This window comes from Primulina huaijiensis, chromosome 10 (assembly GCF_012295235.1).
Source record: "Primulina huaijiensis isolate GDHJ02 chromosome 10, ASM1229523v2, whole genome shotgun sequence".
Taxonomy (NCBI): domain Eukaryota; kingdom Viridiplantae; phylum Streptophyta; class Magnoliopsida; order Lamiales; family Gesneriaceae; genus Primulina; species Primulina huaijiensis.
Window position 1 is genome coordinate 14,101,143 of NC_133315.1, and position 20,772 is coordinate 14,121,914.

General features: G+C 36.1%; 1 protein-coding gene across 1 annotated transcript; it reads left to right on the top strand.

The window, feature by feature from the left end:
• Nucleotides 1–15,871: 15,871 nt before the first annotated feature.
• LOC140987016 (uncharacterized) lies at nucleotides 15,872–18,481 on the top strand. Its single transcript, XM_073455442.1, has 2 exons — nucleotides 15,872–16,815; nucleotides 18,395–18,481. The coding sequence occupies exon 1, from the start codon at nucleotides 15,934–15,936 to the stop codon at nucleotides 16,798–16,800; it is 867 nt and encodes a 288-aa protein (XP_073311543.1). The 5' UTR covers nucleotides 15,872–15,933; the 3' UTR covers nucleotides 16,801–16,815; nucleotides 18,395–18,481.
• The last annotated feature ends 2,291 nt before the right edge of the window (nucleotides 18,482–20,772 follow it).

Here is a 20,772-nt window from a genome sequence, read left to right on the forward strand (position 1 = left end):
CTGTTAAACTTGTCTGTGGTCGTCAATACTTTTCTTAAATTCGTCGCCGGGCCTTCACAAACAGTGTGTGTAGAACCCAGTGTCAGGCTAAGCATTCTGAAAATTAACGCATTTGAAATCGCTAGAAACTTTGTAAACTAGTCTGAACAGAGATCAACACAGTATTGTGTATCCAAACAATTTTTCACTCTCAAGTGGATGCATCGTGTCGTTATGGCAGTTGATCTTCAGTGCTCTGGTATGTCTGAATTTCGAGTACCATGTACAATCAAGTTTATTATCTGTTTCACATCTGCAATGATGCGATGTATGTGCATACCATTGGATTCACAAGTTAACCAGGATTGTATGTTGGTCTTCGAAGTTCACAGATTCACCAAGGAGACGATAATGACTAAAGAAGACAATGATGATAAACATTTTAGTCGATATATTGGACACTTTATAGTGCTTTGATTTGACGGAGCAGCACTTTTAGAGAAGAGCTTGAAATAGTTTGAAGTGCAAGAAAATGTGGCTTTTTGGGTATAACTTTGGCTTCTTTTTTATAAATAAATATTACTCGTTTTCACTTGCTTGTATCTCAAAAACGTACAAAATTTATATATATAATATAATATTGTTTATATCCAAATTAGTCCATATATATATAGTGAATTAATTAATAACTACATAAACAAATCCTTAGTATAAAATCAGTGTTCTAAATGGTGATTGAGACGGTCGTCTAGACGGTGCCTAGGCCTCAACGGTAGGCTGTCGATGGGAGGGTTGTTTTATATGGTCCAAGCTATACGGCTGTGGGCAGGTGATCGAGAGATGTGGGCAGGCGTCAGCAACAAGAAGCTTTAGGTTAGGTATTGTATATTTATTATATAACATATTGTTTTTATAATAATTCAAATTTTGTGATTTCAAAAATCAAATTTGTTTTTTTTTCCTCTTATTATTGATTTATATTGAAGATTAATGGCAGAAAAAAAGTAAACAACCAAAGGTGAAATTTAAGTCAAAGTCTAATGATATTGTTTGGGAATATGAGGTGTTGTATAATAGAGAGAAAATGGATTGGATCACATGCAAGTTATGTGAGAAGCATATTAAAAGAGGAGTTTATAGGATAAAACATCTTATTGCGTGTATTACATAACAAGTTGAAGATGTCTTAAAGCATCCGATGAAGAGTTTATGTATTAATTTGCACATTATCTAAATGATATTATATTGTATGAAGCTTCTTTATGTTTAAGCATTATTTAATTACACATATAAAAAATGATGAATATTTGTGATTATATTGCATGATTATATATGATTATCTATTAAAAAAATTGTTTAAAAAATTGAACCGTCTAGGTACTGCCTGAGCACGGCAACCGCCTCCCGTTATTTACAACATTGTGTAAAATTGAAGAACTTATTGTTTTTGTGTCGATTTCACAGCACATGCTGCCAGTTGAAAAAGAAACACATGGAGGCACGTTTTTTGGATTGGTCGGATTTGCTTGCAATTGCATTGTCTTGTGATAATTAGTAGAATTTAAGGTTATGTGATTTATAGCAAAGCGCAGTGTGTTTTAACAGATTTTTTATGATTAATTCAAATAAGATAATATCGTAATCGTAAAAAAAAAATTGAAAGTTCATAATGAAATTTGAAATTATTATATATAAATGTAGTCATATCATAATTGTAAAATTAACAATAGACTAAATTGTAATTCAAAATAACGATTTTTTTAAAAAAAAAACAGAGGGGCTAAATGTAATGTCAAATAATGAAATTTTAAAAAAAAAGAAAAAGATGAAATATCAGATCTCGACACTATTTTTATCTTTATTATATTTATAAAGATTCTTAATAAATAGTAATAGATTATTGAAAAAGCTACTAAAATTGGCTATGATTGCAAGAAATAAAGATACATAAAGGATGATAATTACATTCATTTTGCATATAGAGATATCGAAATAGGCTAAGCTTGTCGGGTCAATGTACCCATCATATAAAATTGGTGGGTTGGACTGTCAATTTCTCAACCCACCTAAATAGAGGCGTGACTCACCCCGTCTAATGGTGGGTTCTGGTTTGTTGCGGGCGCCATCCCTAACCAGTCAAATTACAAACAAATTGACTAGGCTCGTCTCGCTACCTAAAATACGTGGATAGAGTTGATAATTTCTCTACTTGCAAACCTTCGGTATGGAGTTGGACCCATTTGTTGTCGGAAGACTTTTAGACTTATATGTGAATTTTGATAAATGAAATTCACTTGATTATTTACAAATATATCTGGAAGGGTTATTTTTTTTTTTAAAAAAAAAAAGTTTGATCAGAATTATTGTTCACAATTTCCCCACTTAAAATCTGGTATATTTTAACAAATGGAAGCCGGTTGGAAACTGAATTTCGTAAGTTTGACAAATTGAGCATTTAATAGATTGAACTAACTGATCGATAGTAACTGATCTAAAATATGCAAACTATCGGTTGTCTATAACTGAAGATTAATGCGAAGATAATTGAAGGCAACTGAACCAGCTGACAGATCAGTTGCTAAAAACAGTTGTGAGTTTATCAGCTATATCCTATCAGCTGATCTGTCAGCTGTACACATAATCAGTTAAGGAAAAGGACATTCAACCGACAACTGTACAAAAGCAGACTGCAACTAGTAGTGGGATCGCCGCATTTCAGAAAAGCCGAAGTGTACGTTTGTCAGAAGAATGTTGACGTGGCAAACAACGGATAGAAAGATTTAAATCGCATTCAATATTACCGTTGGAGGCAAAGCCTATAAATAGCAGAGAAGAGAAGCTGAGAAATAACTTTTGAATCAATCCAATCGAAATACTATTCTATCAACTGAGTTGTTACACTGCTGAAATCTTTGCAAACTTCAAAACTCACGCTTATTGTGTACATTCATAGCATCTAAGGCTATATTTCGAGCTTACTAGCACAAACTGTTATTGTTGTAATACTTGATCTTGAAAAGATTAGTTGTGCTAAGTTATTTCAGTCCAATTGAGTACTGTAAATCGTTTTGTAACTAAGAGTTTCAATTTGACATTGTTAAATCCAAAACTGAAGTGGGTCTGTACAATTCTTTGTATCGATCAAAGTCTTTTAGTGAATATCTTATCCTTGTGATAGAAGGAGTGACGTAGGATTGTTTGAAATCTCCGAACATTCGTAAAATCTTGTGTATTCTTATTTCAGTTTTATTCTATCTATTAGTCAGTTTATTTCCGCACTATTAATGTTAACTGATTGATATCGACTGACAAGATTCTCGAGTTTCAGTTTACTACCAAACTGACTCAATATTCGAAAAGGTTGTGAGAATTGTTAGTGTTTATTCAACCCCCATTCTAAACACTCTTTCACCCCATAACCGATCCTATCAAGTGGTAACAGAGCATTTGAATATTGTCTCTGAATATTTCTATACAAATTGATTACCATGTCTTCATTATACAAAATTCCAATGTTCTCCAGAGAGGATTTCGATGATTGAAAAATCAGAATGCAGGCTCATCTAGCTGTATAAGACGACGACATGTGGTACGTTATTACAGAAGGATCCATGAAAATATTGAAGAAAAACACTGTTGTTTCCATATCTGATGGGGCACCACATCGCATTGAAAAACCCCGAGATGAATGGACAGCTGAAGAAAAGAGAAAAGCCAACTTGGACAACCTGGCTAAAGACATTCTGTACAAAACGCTGGATAAAGTCACTTTCAGCAAGATAAAGATGTGCAGAACTGCTAAGGAAATTTGGGAGAAACTGATTGAGTTATGCGAGGGCAATGAGCAAACTAAGGAGAATAAACTAATAGTTGTCGTTCAAAAATTCGACAATATCAAGATGAAGATTGGAGAATCCATGCATGACTATGATGAAAGAATCAGTGGAATAATAAACGAACTGAATGCACTTGGAAAGGTGTATTCAAATAAAGAGGTAGCACTGAAAGTAGTCAGAGGTCTTCCCAAAGAATGGGAAGTTAAGACCATAGCGATGCGAGAATCAAATGACCTGAACAAGATCGAACTTCATGATTTATTTGCATATTTAAAAGCATACGAGTTTGAGTTGCAAACCAGAGAAGGGGAACCTTCTATGCCATCTGCTACAACTGCCCTAACTGCTGTCAGACTGGAACCAACTAGTTCAGTTGATTTGACAAATCTGCTGATCAGTTAAATAATGACGCTGTGTCATTATTTGTCAAAAAGTTTGAAAGATTTATGAGAAGAAGTCAAGGAAACTTCCAAGGACGATATCAAAAAAATCACTCCAAAGAAGAACCTAATGCTTGCTACTGTGACAAAACTGGTCATTTCATTGCTGACTGTACCAAGCTAAAGAAGGACAGTCGAGGCTCAACTGAAAAGGGAAAGAAACCTTATGAGCACAAGAGAAGATCTAAGGATGACAAGAAATCTTACAGAAAGAGGCATGAGGTGCTTCTAGATGAGGAAAGCAAGTCCAAATGGGCAGAATCCTACAGTGATGATTCAGAACCTGAGAGCTTGAGCTGCTCCAATGATGATGATGATGAGGTCAAGTGTCTGATGGCTGATGACACAGAACTGGAGTCAAACCAGTCAACAGGTATTCGACTTTAGCTCAACTGATTTCACAAGAGATGAACTCATTTCTACACTTCATGACATGGTTAATGAGTAACATAAGCTTGTCCTATATTTTGAGAAGGCCAGAGCAAAGCAAAATGATCTCAAAGATGATAAAACTGAAACTGATGAATCAATTGATTTGTTGAGTCACGGGAGATTGCTTAGCTCAATGCTGAAAGCAGCAAGAATCAATCAATGATTCAGCAGTTCATGCTTGAGAATTCAAACCAACTGAGCTTATTAAAACATGGAATAAATCATCTGTTGCATTAGCTGAAATACAAGATAAACAAAAATCAGTTACTGATAAAACTAGTTTAGGGTTCAGCAACCAAGATGAAACTTCCGCCAGTGATGCTCAACCAAAACTGAACATGAGCACATGGAAATACATTCGCTTTGTAAAATCAGTTATGGTACAAGAACAATCTGAGCCAAGTAAATCAGTTGTACAACCTATTGAAAATAAGAACAAGTCTAGAAGGTATGGTATTGGTTATAGCCCAAAAATTTCAGCTGATCCACAAAGTCAGTCACCAAAAAGGTTCAGAAATAAAAACTTGAACTATTCTAATGGCTACTCTAATTACTATAACAGTAAGCCCGTTCAGAAAAGACATCGGCTTAAAAACCAGTTGAACAAAGCTAAAGTTCATATTGCTTCATCTACACACTACACACCAAGCACAAACAAGCCGAGAAACACCATTTGGAACACAGCAACTGGGAGACTGATCCAAGTCTGGGTTCCTAAAGGACTAATCTGTATAGGACCCAAATAGATGTGGGTACCAAGATTATATATTGTGTGTGATTGCAAGTGACAGGTACAAACAAAGAATCAATTTGGTATCTGGACAATGGATGCTCGCGTCATATGACAGATGATGCAAATTTTTTATCCCAACTGATCAAATACACTGGTCCAAGCATCAGTTCTGGAGACAACTCCAAAGGTAAAACTCTTATCCATGATAACTTTACAATCAATAATGTTTTACTAGTTGAGAATTTGAAGTATAACTTGATTAGAATCAGTCAGTTATGCGATAATAAATTCTCAGTTGGTTGTTCAACCTCTTATGCCACAATCAGTTTTTGAAGATTTGGAAGCTATGAAACAAACTCGTGTATAAGGTTGATCAGTACAACTGACTTTAAATCTATTGCTTATCTGAGTAACCATGATCTTGTAACTGGTTTGCCCAAAATAGATTTTTCAAAAGATAAAATTTGTTCAGCATATCAGTTTGGTTAGCAAGTAAGATCTTCATTTAAAAACAAGGGTTGTAAATCATCTTCTCGATGCTTAGAACTGCTACATATAGATCTTTTTTGTCCTAGACGAGTCATGATCTTAGGGAGAATGAAATACACCTTAGTAGTCGTGGATGATTATTCAAGATTTACTTGGGTTATTTTTCTCAAATCCAAAGACCAAACTGCTGCACAACTGATTAAGCTTTTCAAAATATTATTAAATGAAAAATCTGTTGGGATTGATCGAATAAGGTCTGACCGAGGGACTGAATTCATCAATCAAAATCTTTCACTATTTTTAAAAAATATTGGGATCAAGCATGAGCTCTCAGCAGCAAGAACCACTGAGCAAAATGGTGTAGCTGAGAGAAGAAATCGGACCCTTAAAGAAGCTGCTAGAACAATGCTTGCTGATTTTGGTATTTCACAGAGGTTTTGGGCAGAAGCAGTAAAAACAGCATGTTACACTCAGAACAGATCAATGATTAATAAGAATCATTTGAAAACACCGTATGAGATCAGGCATGGACGCAAAAGTGTGGTTTCATATTTCAAAATATTCGGCTGTAGATTTTTATTCTTGACAATGGCAAAAATCATTTAAAAGCTTTTGATGCTAAATCTGCAGAGGGAATATTTCTTGGGTATTCTTCAGTTAGTAAAGCTTACAGAGTTTTTAACAAATGCACTTTGAATGTAGAATATTCTATTCATGTGGTATTTGATGAATCTGCGCTAACTTATAAGCCAACTGATCAAGTTGAGCTAGTTGATCGCTTTACAGATATTAGTTTGGAGGATGATAATGAAGAAGAGAATCACATTAATCGAAATATCATTCAAACACCAGAACCTGAAGTGTTGGATCAATCAGTTGAACAAGAAATTGTTACTGATAATCAGTTGGTGGAGCTAAATGATGATACTCAGTTACCAACTGATACAGCACCAACTGAAACTGAGAAAAATATTCAGTTGCCCACTCAAGCAGTTGCTGAGATGGACGCAACAAATGCTGAGTACAGATAGAAGAAATCACATCATCCATAATTGGCGATAGGTAATCCATCTGATCCGGTAAGAAATCGGAATCAAATGTTTAATTTATTTATTCATTCAGCTTTTGTTTCCCAACTGGAACCTAAGAAACTGATGAAGCTCTTGCTGATCCTAACTGGATATATGTCATGCAAGAAGAGCTAAATCAGTTTATCCATAACAATGTCTGGAACTTACTTCCAAGACCAGTTTCTAAAACTATTATAGGTACAAAATGGGTGTACAGAAACAAAGTGAACGAAGATGGTTCAGTTGTGTGCAACAAAGCAAGGCTTGTAGCACAAGGATATAGGCAAGAAGAAGGAATAGATTACGATGAAACTTATGCACCAGTTGCAAGACTGGAAGCAATCAGAATGTTCCTTGCCTATGCCTCTTTCAAGAACTTTAAAGTCTATCAGATGGACGTGAAGAGTGAATTTCTGAATGGTCAGTTGCAGGAAGACGTATATGTTGAACAACCACCAGGTTTTATCAATCACTCTCTTCCTGATCATGTTTATCATTTGAACAAAGCCTTATATGATCTTAAACAAGCTCCAAGAGCTTGTTATGAAACTCTTTCAAAATTATTAACTGATCATGATTTTACTGTTGGATCGGTTGATAAGACTCTGTTCAAATTTTTAAAGAATGATCATATCTTACTTTGTACAAATATATGTTGATGATATAATTTTTGGGTTAACTAACCCCAAATTATGTGAGAAATTTTCCAAGTTAATGCAAGAATAATTCGATATGAGTATGATGGGTGAACGGAAATTTTTCCTCTGTCTGAAAGTGAAGCAACTGAAAACTGGTACTTTTATCAGTCAGACCAACTATACGAAGGAATTTCTTAAGAAATTTGGCATGAAAACATGTTCAGCTGCAAGTACTCCCATGAGTTCATCATTCAAACTAGACAATGATCAATGGGGAATATCAGTTGAGACGACACTTGATAAGTGCAATTTATTGTACTTTTATTACTTGTTTTAACTTAGAATTTTGTGATTCTTGAGCAGGTTTTATGTGATTTGTTGTTATTTTTGTTGTTGTAGTTTGGAAGTTTAGAATAAGAGTTTGGAGTAGTAAAATGTTGAATTGGAAAGTGCAAAAGATAAAAATTTCAGAAGCTCCAGTGCACCCGCGCTAACACAGGCAGCGCACCCGCGGAAATTGAAAATCAAATTTCAGAAGTTCTGCCGAAGCTGTACCGCACCCGCATTCACTGAAGTTCGAAAATGAAAGTTTTCCCCGAAACAGCAACGAGCCCGCGGTGCCATCTTTACCGCACCCGCGATGGTTGACAGACAAAGTCCGGAAATTCTGAAATTTGGTGTGCTGCGCATGGGAGTTGATGACTTTTGTGTTTTGCGTGCAAAGACTTGTCTAGGACTATAAAAGGCTTCTATTATTCACTATCTAGGTTATGGGGGAGCCAAGGAAGGAGTGGAGGCTGCTGAAAAAAGGATTGAAGATCAAGTTCATCAGGTTCTTGAGAAATCTTTTGCACAAATTCGGGGACGGAAACTGCACTTCAAACTCTTGTTCTAAGTTCTTCTTTCTTTTATTTTTCATTTGATATTTCTTGTTTTGTAACTATGTTTTGTTGTTTTGATTGTGTTATTATGAACTAAGTTTTATTTCTAGAGGAATGATGGAACAAAACTAGAAACCATGTGTTGGAATCTATGACATAAGTTATTTAAGTTTTTCATCTTGTTCATTTGTATTATTCCAATCTTAATGCTTTCAATTTATTGGCCATAAGTTGAATGATTTATATGTTTACAATTTATCACTCGGAAGAGGAAATTATAAACAAGAAAAGGAACAAATACATCATTAGTATTTATAGAGTTCGGGAGGCCTATAATGCTATTGAAGCCTATAAAGAATCTAGTGCTTGAAATGTTATTTATTTATAGATTGTTGATGGGAATGTCACAATTCATTTTTAGATAACCAATATATACTTATTACTTGGAAAAGGGAGTAGATAATATTAGGATTCTTGGCTAATGAATAAGAAGAATTTAGAATTTTTATAACATAGCTAATAGGAATTACACATGGTGGATAGTTGCGTGAAATCAAACCTCTAGATCTTTTATTCCATTGTTATTTGCTATAAAAAGTTTGGTGTTATATTTTACTTAAATCCATTTTCAATTTAGTTATTCTTGCAAACAAATCTTTTAAGTGATTTTTCTAAATAAAATTGAGACTATTTTAATTACAAGCATTAATATACATTTAAATACATACTCCTCGTGGGATCGACACTTGTACTCGAAAATACATTTTATTATAATTTGACGTCGTGCACTTGCGAGCAATTAAGAAAACACGCAACAAGTTTTTGGCGCCGTTGCCGGGGAATATTTATTTTAAATTTATATTAATATTGTTACCAATTAATCTTGATTTTAATTTAGATCTGTTCTTATTGTATTACATTAAATATTGATTTGTTTCTTTTCTTTGTTTGACATTGCATGCGAAGATCACAAAATCTTGACTTGCTTATCTTTGATCCTGAGATAGAAAGAACCGCAAGATGATTAAGAAAGGCAAGAAGAGAAGAGATTCAAGCAATGGCTGACAATAGAGATAATGAAAATCCACCCCTTGCAATACCCATCAGAGATCATTATAAGCCGGTATTAAATACTCATTATTCAGGAATAGCAAGAGGGACTATTAATACAAACAACTTTGAGCTCAAGCCCGCATTAATAAACATGGTTCAACAAAACCAGTTTGGGGGAGCAGCTACTGCAGATCCTCATCTACATCTCAGAACATTCCTTGAAATCACTGACACGGTAAAAATAAATGGTGGTTCTGATGATATAATTCGATTGCGTTTGTTTCATTTTTCTCTTAGGGACCAAGCAAGAGGATGGCTCCAATCGCTTCCTTTGGGGAGTGTCACTACATGGCAAGAGTTAGCAACCAAGTTCCTTGCTAAATATTTTCCACCTGCGAAGTCTGCACAGTTGAAAATTGAGATACGTACTTTTAGGCAGACTGACTTTGAGCAATTATATGAGGCATGGGAATGGTATAAGGAGTTGTTGAGGAGGTGTCCAGACCATGGTTTTGAAGATTGGGTACAGATTGAATTGTTTTATAATGGTTTGAATGGACAAACAAGAGGCACTGTGGATGCAGCAGCGGGTGGCACGATATTTGCTAAATCACCTGATCAAGCATATGATTTGCTTGAACAAATGACCATTAACAGTTATCAGTGGCCGTATGAGAGGTCAGGAGTAAAGAAGCAAGCTGGAATTTATGCCATAAATCCTATTACATCACTCACCGCACAAGTTTCAGCTTTAACAACTCAAATTGCAGCTATGAATAAGCCTAGTACATCAGAGGTTGAAAATGCATTGGTTGTTACTGAAGAACCACATATTCCTGATGAGGCTCATTATATCAACAATAGGAATTTTGGTGGCTACGGAGGATATCGAGGTAACCCACCCCTAATACATATCATCCAGGTTTGAGAAATCACGAGAATTTCTCATATGCAAACAACAAAAATGTGTTGAATCCTCCACCGGGGTTAAATACAAAAAAAGGGGAAGGAAAGCCGTCTTTTGAAGATCTAGTTGGGACGTTTGTGGCAGAGTCTGGAAAAAGAATGGATAAAACCAAATCTCGTCTTGATAACATGGAGACACACATGGGTAATATGGGTGCCACGATGAAATCTTTAGAAACACAGATTGGGCAACTAGCCATTGCTTTAAAGGATAAGAATAGAGGACAGTTTCCAAGCAATACAGAGGTGAATCCTAAGGAACAATGCAAAGCTGTCACACTCAGGAGTGGCAAGGAAATTGGTATCACAAAACCTGTTGAAAAGTGTGTAGAGATTCTAGTCGAGGAAGATGATGGACAGGGTGTAAGTGTGGACAAAGAGAAAGTAGAGGAACCTAAGAAAGTGATGGAACAGTAACCTTTACCAAAGGTGAATCTTCCATATCCTAAGAGGTTTAAGAAGAAAGGATTAGATGATCAATTTGCAAAGTTTTTGGAAACATTCAAGAAAATACACATTAACATCCCATTTGCTGATGCATTGGAGCAAATGCCCAATTATGCTAAGTTCATTAAGGATGTGATGTCCAACAAGAGGAAACTTCAAGAATTTGATACTGTAAAGCTAACCGAAGAGTGCAGTGCCATACTCCAGAAGAAACTACCACAGAAACTCAAAGATCCAGGGAGTTTTAATATTCCTTGTGTTATTGGTGGTTCTAGAATAAATAGGGCCTTATGTGATTTAGGTGCCAGTATTAATTTGATGCCTTTTTCTATTTACAGGACTTTGGAGCTTGGTGAGGTGAAGCCTAGCACTATTACTCTGCAGCTGGCGGACAGATCACTTACATATCCACGAGGCATAGTGGAGGATGTGCTGGTAAAGGTAGACAAATTCATATTTCCTGCTGATTTTGTCATTCTAGATATGGAGGAAGACCAGGAGACGCCACTTATCTTTGGAAGGCCGTTCTTGGCCACCGGAAAAGCTTTGATTGATGTGCACAAGGGCGAGCTCACATTGAGAGTAGGTCGAGAGGAAGTCATGTTCAACATCTACAACACCATCAGAGGACCAAATAAGGTAAGTACTTGTAATAGTATATATATAATTGATTCATGTGTATCTCATATTGGTGCAGGTAGGATGACAAAATATTCCTTGGAGAGGTGCTTATTGGAATCAGCTTCTATTGTGGATGAAGAGGATTGGGATGTGCGAGAGGAATTACTTGCTCTCAATACGCTACCTAAAGAAAAGATAGATGCACATCATGAAGAGTTACTTGAAGATGCAAGTAAAGAGGTACCAAAAGCATCTCCTGAATTGAAGGATTTACCGAGTCATTTGTGCTATGCATTCCTAGACGAAAGTTCGTCATATCCGGTAATTATATCGTCTGCTCTTACTAGTGATGAGAAAGATAGGTTGTTGAGGGTGTTGCGAGAATTTAAATCTGCTTTAGGATGGACAATTGCTGATATAAAGGGGATTAGCCCTACTGTTTGTATGCATAAGATCTTGATGCAGGAATCTTATTCTCCGTATGTTGATCATCAGAGGAGGCTTAATCCAGCCATGAAAGAAGTTGTGAGAGCTGAGGTATTAAAATTGTTAAATGCTGGTGTTATTTACGCTATATCTGACAGTTCTTGGGTTTCTCCAGTACAAGTAGTGCCTAAGAAGGGTGGTATAACCATGGTGAGAAATGAGAATAATGAATTGATTTCAACTCGTCCAGTGACTGGTTGGCTAGTGTGTATAGACTACAGGAAATTGAATGATGCGACTAGGAAAGATCACTTCCCCCTCCCTTTTATTGACCAGATGCTTGATAGAGTAGGTGGTTATCATTATTATTGCTTTCTAGATGGTTATTCAGGTTACAATCAAATTGTCATAGCACCGGAGGATCACGAGAAGACTACCTTCACTTGCCCCTATGGTACATTTGCTTTCAGAAGAATGCCATTTGGTCTTTACAACGCACCTGCTACTTTTCAGAAGTGTATGATGGCCATATTTTCTGACATGGTCGAGGAAATAATGGAGGTTTTTATGGATGACATATCTGTTTTTGGTTCATCATTTGATCACTGTTTGCAAAATCTAACGCTTGTTGTGCAGAGATGTCGAGAGAAGAATTTAGTGCTGAATTGGGAAAAATGTCACTTCATGGTTCCAGAAGGTATTGTTCTTGGGCATAAGATTTCGGCTAGAGGGATGGAAGTGGATAAAGCCAAAGTTGTGGCAATTGAAAACCTCTCACCGCCAAAGAATGTGAAAGGGATAAGAAGTTTCTTAGGACATGCTGGGTTCTATCGTCGTTATATTAAAGATTTCTCTAAAATTACTAGACCTTTATGTAATTTGTTAGAGAAACATTCTACATTTATTTTCGACGATGATTGTTTGCAGGCATTTAACAGGATCAAGACAGCACTGATTTCTGCACCCATCATGATAGTGCCTGATTGGAAGGAGCCCTTTGAGCTCATGTGCGATGCTAGTGACTATGCTGTGGGAGCAGCATTGGGACAAAGGCGAGACAAGATGTTCAAGGCTATCTACTATGCAAGTCGTACACTTAATGCAGCCCAACAAAACTATACAACTACTGAGAACGAGATGCTAGCAGTGGTGTTTGCATTCGACAAGTTCAGAACATATCTCATTGGTACCAAGGTAACTGCTTTCACTGACCATGCAGCTATTCGTTACTTGTTTGCCAAAAAGGATGCCAAGCCCAGGTTGATACGATGGATACTCCTACTTCAAGAATTTGACTTTGAAGTCAAAGATAAGAAAGGCTGTGAGAACCAGGTGGCAGATCACTTGTCACGCCTGGAGCTGGAAGAAAAGACCGAAGGTGGAGTTATCAATGAGTCGTTCCTAGACGAACAACTCTTTAAGGTAAATGTTACACATCCTTGGTTTGCAGATATAGCTAATTTTCTTGCTGCAGGAGAATTACCAACAGATTTAATTTATCACCAAAAGAAGAAATTTCTTCATGATGTCAAGTTTTATCTGTGGGATGACCCTTTCTTGTTCAAGAGATGCGCTGATCAGATAATTAGACGATGTGTAGCAGAGGAGGAAGCAGGGATGATTCTAGAGAAGTGTCATTCTTCACCATATGGTGGACACTTTGGAGCATCTAGAACAGCAGCTAAGGTATTACAGTCAGGTTTCTATTGGCCTAATTTGTTTAAGGACAGTTATACTTTAGTAAAGTCTTGTGATAGATACCAAAGAGTTGGCAATATTTCTAGACGCCATGAGTTACCACTAACAAATATTTTGGAAGTGGAACTTTTTGATGTCTGGGGTATTGACTTTATGGGTCCATTCCCATCCTCTTTTGGTCAATCTTACATTTTACTTGCTGTTGATTATGTTTCTAAATGGGTGGAAGCAATTGACACCAGTACTAATGATGCTCGAGTTGTTGTTAAGTTAGTCCACAGGAACATCTTTACAAGATTTGGAACACCTAGAGCCATAATCAGTGATGAAGGTACGCATTTTTGTAACAAAATTTTTAACTCACTTTTGTCCAAATATGATGTGAAGCACAAGGTGACACTGGCATACCACCCACAAGCTAATGCGCAAGCAGAAATATCCAACCGGGAGATCAAGCAGATCTTAGAAAAAATTGTGAAGACAAACCGGAAGGATTGGGCAATCAAGCTAGATGATGCGTTAGGGGCGTACAGGACTGCATATAAGACACCTATCAGAATGTCACCTTATAGGTTGGTCTTTGGGAAAGCTTGCCATTTACCTTTGGAACTGGAGCACAAAGCATTTTGGGCTGTGAAAAAGTTGAATTTTGATATGGGAGCATCTGGCGAGCAACGACTGTTGCAACTAAACGAAATGGAGGAATTCCGAAATGATGCATACGAGAATGCTAAGATATACAAAGAAAGGACCAAGAAATGGCACGACAAGCATATTCTTCGAAGAGATTTCAAGCAAGGAAAACAAGTATTATTATTCAATTCTCGTTTGAAGTTGTTCCCTGGTAAGCTAAAGTCGCGTTGGTCAGGGCCATTTGTTGTCGAAACAGTATACCCTCATGGAGCTATCGACTTAAAATGCAACGATGGAAGAACCTTCAAGGTAAATGGACAGCGGATTAAGCCTTACTATGGGACTGAAGTAAGGAACATTGACATCATTGGGTTGAGCGAACCACCGTGAACAAAACTGGTATAGTCGGGCTGACGACGTTAAACCAAGCGCTAATTGGGAGGCAACCCAAATTTTATTTATTTATTTTTTTTAATTTTTTTTATTGCATTTTGTTTTCGGTTTTGTTTTTTTTCTTGTATTCTTATTTTAGGTTGTTTATTTTTGAATTATTGTGTGCTTGTTTTTTCCCAAATCTTAATGAATCCCATTTGTTTTCTTTTCAGGAGAAAAAAAAAAGAAAGAAAATTTCCCGAAAGCCAAGCGCACCCGCGGTAAAACTGGAGCGTACCCGCGGTTGTGGTATATACAAATTACTGAAACTTTCCCGAAAGCCAAGCGCACCCGCGGTTGTGGTGTATTCAAAATACTGAAACTTTCCCGAAAGCAAAGCGCACCCGCGGTATATTCTTGAGCGCACCTGCGGTTGTGGTTTTTAAAATCAGAATGGGGCAAAAATGACGAATAAACGAAGAACCCTTCTCAATTTTCTTTCCTCCACTTCGAAATTCCTCCACTCAAAATACACTCCACACTTACATAACTTCAAAAACTCCACTAAAATTTCCATCTACATTTCATACAATCAACACCAAACCTAGGGTTTGAAAGGGGCTCGAAAATTTCATCAAGATTTGCTTAGAGCTTCGATTTTGTTCTTCCAAGAAACATTTCTACACTCAAGGTGAGCAAATCCATAGTACATTTGTTGAGATTCAAAATTATTGGTGTTATTTACTATGGAAGAAAAAAAAATTTAACATTTATTGGAGTACATTCTTGATATTGTGGATTATATTGGTGTGTATATTGTTGAGATGGTGTTATTGTGGTTAACAAGTTTGGGGGAGTGCAGAATCATCTAGTTTTGTGAATTAGTGAAGAGAAAGTTGGTGTTTTGAAGGTGTTTGATAAAATGCCTCCAAGAAAGAAACAAGCAAAGGGTGCATCATCATCTGAAAATTATGATGCAAATAAGTTTTGGAACGAGATAGCGGAGGAAAACTATGGAAGAATTTTGAACAAAAGCATTATAAAAGAAAGGGGATTTGATCTGAGTTTTCCTCGATCCGAAATTGAATTAATGCTTACTGCTCGACATTGGGAGGGGTTTGGTAGGTAGCCACAAGATGCTGTCATTTCGTTGGTGAGAGAATTTTATGCTAACCTCAAGGTTAGGCATGAACAATTGAAGGTGTTGGTGAGAGGAAAAATGGTAGCCTTTGATGCACATACGATCAATATGTTATATGGTATCCCTCCAGTTATGCATGATGAGTATGAAGAATACCGGGCTGAGCAAGTTGATTATAATAATATACTTCAAACAATATGCATAGAGGGAGCGGAGTGGAGAATGAGGGAAGATGTGCATGTAAGCCTAGCAAAGTCTGATCTGAAAAGTGTTGCCAAAGATTGGTATTCATTTATTTCTGCTAGGATTAAGCCTACCGAACACACCACCACTGTCATCAAGGAGAGGGCTATCCTTACTTTTTGCATCATGACGGGACGGACAATTGATTTAGGTCAATTGCTACAGAGTTCGATGCTTGATTATGCAAATGGTAACTCTCCTAGTGGACTCCTCCACCCTTCTCTTATCACTGCATTATGCCGGAATGCGGGAGTGATTTGGGATGTGAATGAAGAATTGTTAAAGCCGAAAAATGTCATTGTGGTAATTCAACCACATAGGGCAGTGAGAGGTGAACAAGCTGAGGCACGTCGAGCTGAAAGGGAATTCAACAGAAGAGCTGCACAAAGACGTGCCCATGCTCAAGCTCAAGATCCACAACCACCACCACAACCGCCACCAGGAAATATGAGAGATAGGTTGACCCATTTAGAAGAGGAAATGCGAAATCAACGTCAAGACATGGATGCGTTTCGGTTTAGGACCGATACATTTATGGACTATATGATGGATTTTACGTCTGTCTTGGCTCAGCAATTTCCAGCAGCTTCAACCTCTGGTAATCCATTCCCACCTCCTCCAAAATGGCCACCCATATACCAACCGCCGGAGTTCCAACAACCACAAGATGACCCAGATGATGAGGATGGCAATGACTACTGACGGTCGTTGCCCGAGGTATGTGTATTCCTCTATTTTTCATGTTTATTTACATCGAGGACGATGCACATGTTTTAGTTTGGGGGAGATGTTATTTTATTTATTTTATTTTGTGTGTTTATTTGTGTTTATTTATTTATTTAGTTTTATTTGAGTTGTTTGCTTGTGTGTTTGTAGTGTTTTAGTCATGAAATATTTTTTTAATGGCCAATGATGAAAAAAGAAAAAATTTTGTGTTAAGAAGAAAAGTCATGCATTACATTCATGTTAATCGATCAATTTGAAAAATTTAGAGAACAATCATGAGATTTGGTAAATTTGAGACTTATAATTTTATACAACTCTATGATTTTCATTTGACATTGAAATAAATTTTTTTAAGCACATATATGATTGAGGCAATCTTTGATTTTATTTGGGCCTATTTATATTGTTCATAAATATTCAGTTGAAGCCCTCTTGAGCCTATATGAGAAAATAATTGTATTCTTGAAATTTCTTGGAAGCCAAGCACTTTTCTTTTGAATATATATGTATTTGGTTGATGCATTGAGACACTACTTTTCACAATGATTAGATTCTACTTTGTGTTGGTGAATTGAGATTTTGTCTAGAACTATCCAAACAACACTCGAGGCGAAATACGGACAAACTATGATTTAGGAATGATTTAGGTGATTTTTGGATCGATTGAGCATTTCAAGCTACCAAATAAAATTAATTTATCATTTGTCACCTCTTTGTAGCCTATATGAATTCGAATGGCACACGTAAATATGTGTAAAAGACCCCCATTCGATATCCTTTCAAATATCCCACATTTACTACCCGTTGAATATCTTAAACATAAATTTACTACCTTCACAAGGGAGTAAGAAAATAAAGGAAAATCTCCTAAAAAAAATGGAGATGAAAGAAAAAAATGGAGTTTGCAAATGAGATAAAATTCAACTTACTCCCTTATTTGAATTCATAATCTTCATTTGTAGCCATGAGCCAAGGCCTAACATTACGAGCATTGCAAATCCTATTGACCAAGTCATAGTTGTCCAATATACTAGTGGAGAATGATTGGGAGGATCTAGCCTATGGACAATCGATAAACACTTCCATTGAGTATGAATCTTGATCAATTTTACACACACCTCATTGCATCAAATATTTATTGGGTATTCCTTTCTTGAATGAATATGGCTTTGAACCCAATCTTTACTGGAAAAGACATCTTGATTTGTGTTTGTTCTAAAAAAAAAAAAAATTTAAATCGATTGAGAATGTTTTGAAACATGAGTTGAAGAGATTAGAAGTTAAGAAAAATAACCGATTGCATGATTTTATCCGGATGAAAAATTGGTTGGATTGATTTGACTTGTGAATGCATGAAGAGTTTGTTAATTTTTCTTGAGGCCAAGTTCTTTAAAATATTTCATGATTTGTTTGTTCGTGTTGTTTTGTTTTGCTCGGGACTATCAAAATATTAAGTTTGGGGGAGTTTGATAAGTGCAATTTATTGTACTTTTATTACTTGTTTTTAACTTAGAATTTTGTGATTCTTGAGCAGGTTTTATGTGATTTGTTGTTGTTTTTGTTATTGTAGTTTGGAAGTTTAGAATAAGAGTTTGGAGTAGTAAAATGTTGAATTGGAAAGTGCAAAAGATAAAAATTTCAGAAGCTCCAGCGCACCCACGCTAACATAGGCAGCGCACCCGCGGTAATTGAAAATCAAATTTCAGAAGTTCTGCCGAAGCTGTACCGCACCCGCGGTCCTTGTTATACCGCACCCACGGTCACTGAAGTTCGAAAATGAAAGTTTTCCCCGAAACAGCAGCGCACCCGCGGTGCCATCTTTACCGCACCCACGATGGTTGACAGACAAAGTCCGGAAATTCTGAAATTTGGTGTGCTGCGCATGGGAGTTGATGACTTTTGTGTTTTGCGTGCAAAGACTTGTCTAGGACTATAAAATGCTTCTATTATTCACTATCTAGGTTATGGGGGAGCCAAGGAAGGAGTGGAGGCTGCTGAAAAAAGGATTGAATATCAAGTTCATCAAGTTCTTGAGAAATCTTTTGCACAAATCCGGGGACGGAAACTGCACTTCAAACTCTTGTTCTAAGTTCTTCTTTCTTTTATTTTTCATTTGATATTTCTTGTTTTGTAACTATGTTTTGTTGTTTTGATTGTGTTATTATGAACTAAGTTTTATTTCTAGAAGAATGATCGAACAAAACTAGAAACCATGTGTTGGAATCTATGACATAAGTTATTTAAGTTTTTCATCTTGTTCATTTGTATTATTCCAATCTTAATGCTTTCAATTTATTTGCCATAAGTTGAATGATTTATATGTTTACAATTTATCACTCGGAAGAGGAAATTATAAACAAGAAAAGGAACAAATACATCATTAGTATTTATAGAGTTCGAGAGGCCTATAATGCTATTGAAGCCTATAAAGAATCTAGTGCTTGAAATGTTATTTATTTATAGATTGTTGATGGGAATGTCACAATTCATTTTTAGATAACCAATATATACTTATTAATTGGAAAAGGGAGTAGATAATATTAGGATTCTTGGCTAATGAATAAGAAGAATTTAGAATTTTTATAACATAGCTAATAGAAATTACACATGGTGGATAGTTGCGTGAAATCAAACCTCTAGATCTTTTATTCCATTGTTATTTGCTATAAAAAGTTTGGTGTTATATTTTACTTAAATCCATTTTCAATTTAGTTATTCTTGCAAACAAATCTTTTAAGTGATTTTTCTAAATAAAATTGAGACTATTTTAATTACAAGCATTAATATACATTTAAATACATACTCCTCGTGGGATCGACACTTGTTCTCGAAAATACATTTTATTATAACTTGACGTCGTGCACTTGCGAGCAATTAAGAAAACACCCAACAACACTTTACAGAGGTTTAATAGGTTCATTATTGTACCTAACTGCTAGTCGTCCTGATATAGTATTTGTTGTCTGTATGTATGCTAGATTTCAGGCAGATCCTAAGCAATCGCATTTTTCAGCTGCCAAACTCATTTCAAAATATCTTAAAGGCACACAAAATGTGGGCTTGTGGTATGTTAAGGACTCTTCTTTCAATTTAGTTGGATATTCAGATGCATATTATGTAGGATGTAAGCTTGATCGTAAAAACACCAGTGGATCATGTCAGTTTCTAGGAGACAGACTGATTTCATGGTTCAGCAAGAAGCAAACATCCATAGCAACTTTCACAACTGAAGCATAATATCTTGCTACTGAAAGCTGCTGTGCCCAACTGCTCTGGATTCAGCAACAACTGAAAGACTATGGAGTCATTGCAAAAAAATCACCAATCTTTTGTGATAATACAAGCACGATTGCAATAACATACAATCCAGTTCTTCACTCTAGGACCAAGCATTTCGATGTCAGGCATCACTTCATCAGAGATCATGCTCTGAAGAAAGCAAAAAGGATGGAATACATACCAACTGAACAACAAGCAGTTGACATCTTCACCAAACCTCTACCAGAGACTAAGTTTTCTCATTTTCGCAACATTCTTGATTTAATTGATTTGTCTTAATTATATCAATGATAATGTTGGTATGTCAATTGTTGTTAATCTTTGTTCAGTTCGTCATACATCAGTTAATAAATATTCAGTTATTTATTATCAGTTAGTTAACTGTTTGTCAACGGATATCAGTTCATAATATAGAAAAGGAAAGAGCAATGAATCGAAACAACTATTTTATTAATAAAATCTCATCCAGGTTACACGATTTAGTTATCTTTCAGTGGCATCTTGCCAAAGGGACAACCAGTTAGAAAATTCTTGACAGTTAACTCTTCTGAAACTTTCTAAAGAAGAGATCTTTTCCAGCACATTCTACTCCTTCGTAAGCATCATAAGGATAAGACATTCATCAGTGACAAGATCGGAAGTATTGACGACTTCAAGACGCATCTTATA

Bases quoted from the DNA above. Each gene is read 5' to 3' on its own strand.
- LOC140987016 (XM_073455442.1), top strand. From the start codon at position 15,934: ATGGTAGCCTTTGATGCACATACGATCAATATGTTATATGGTATCCCT.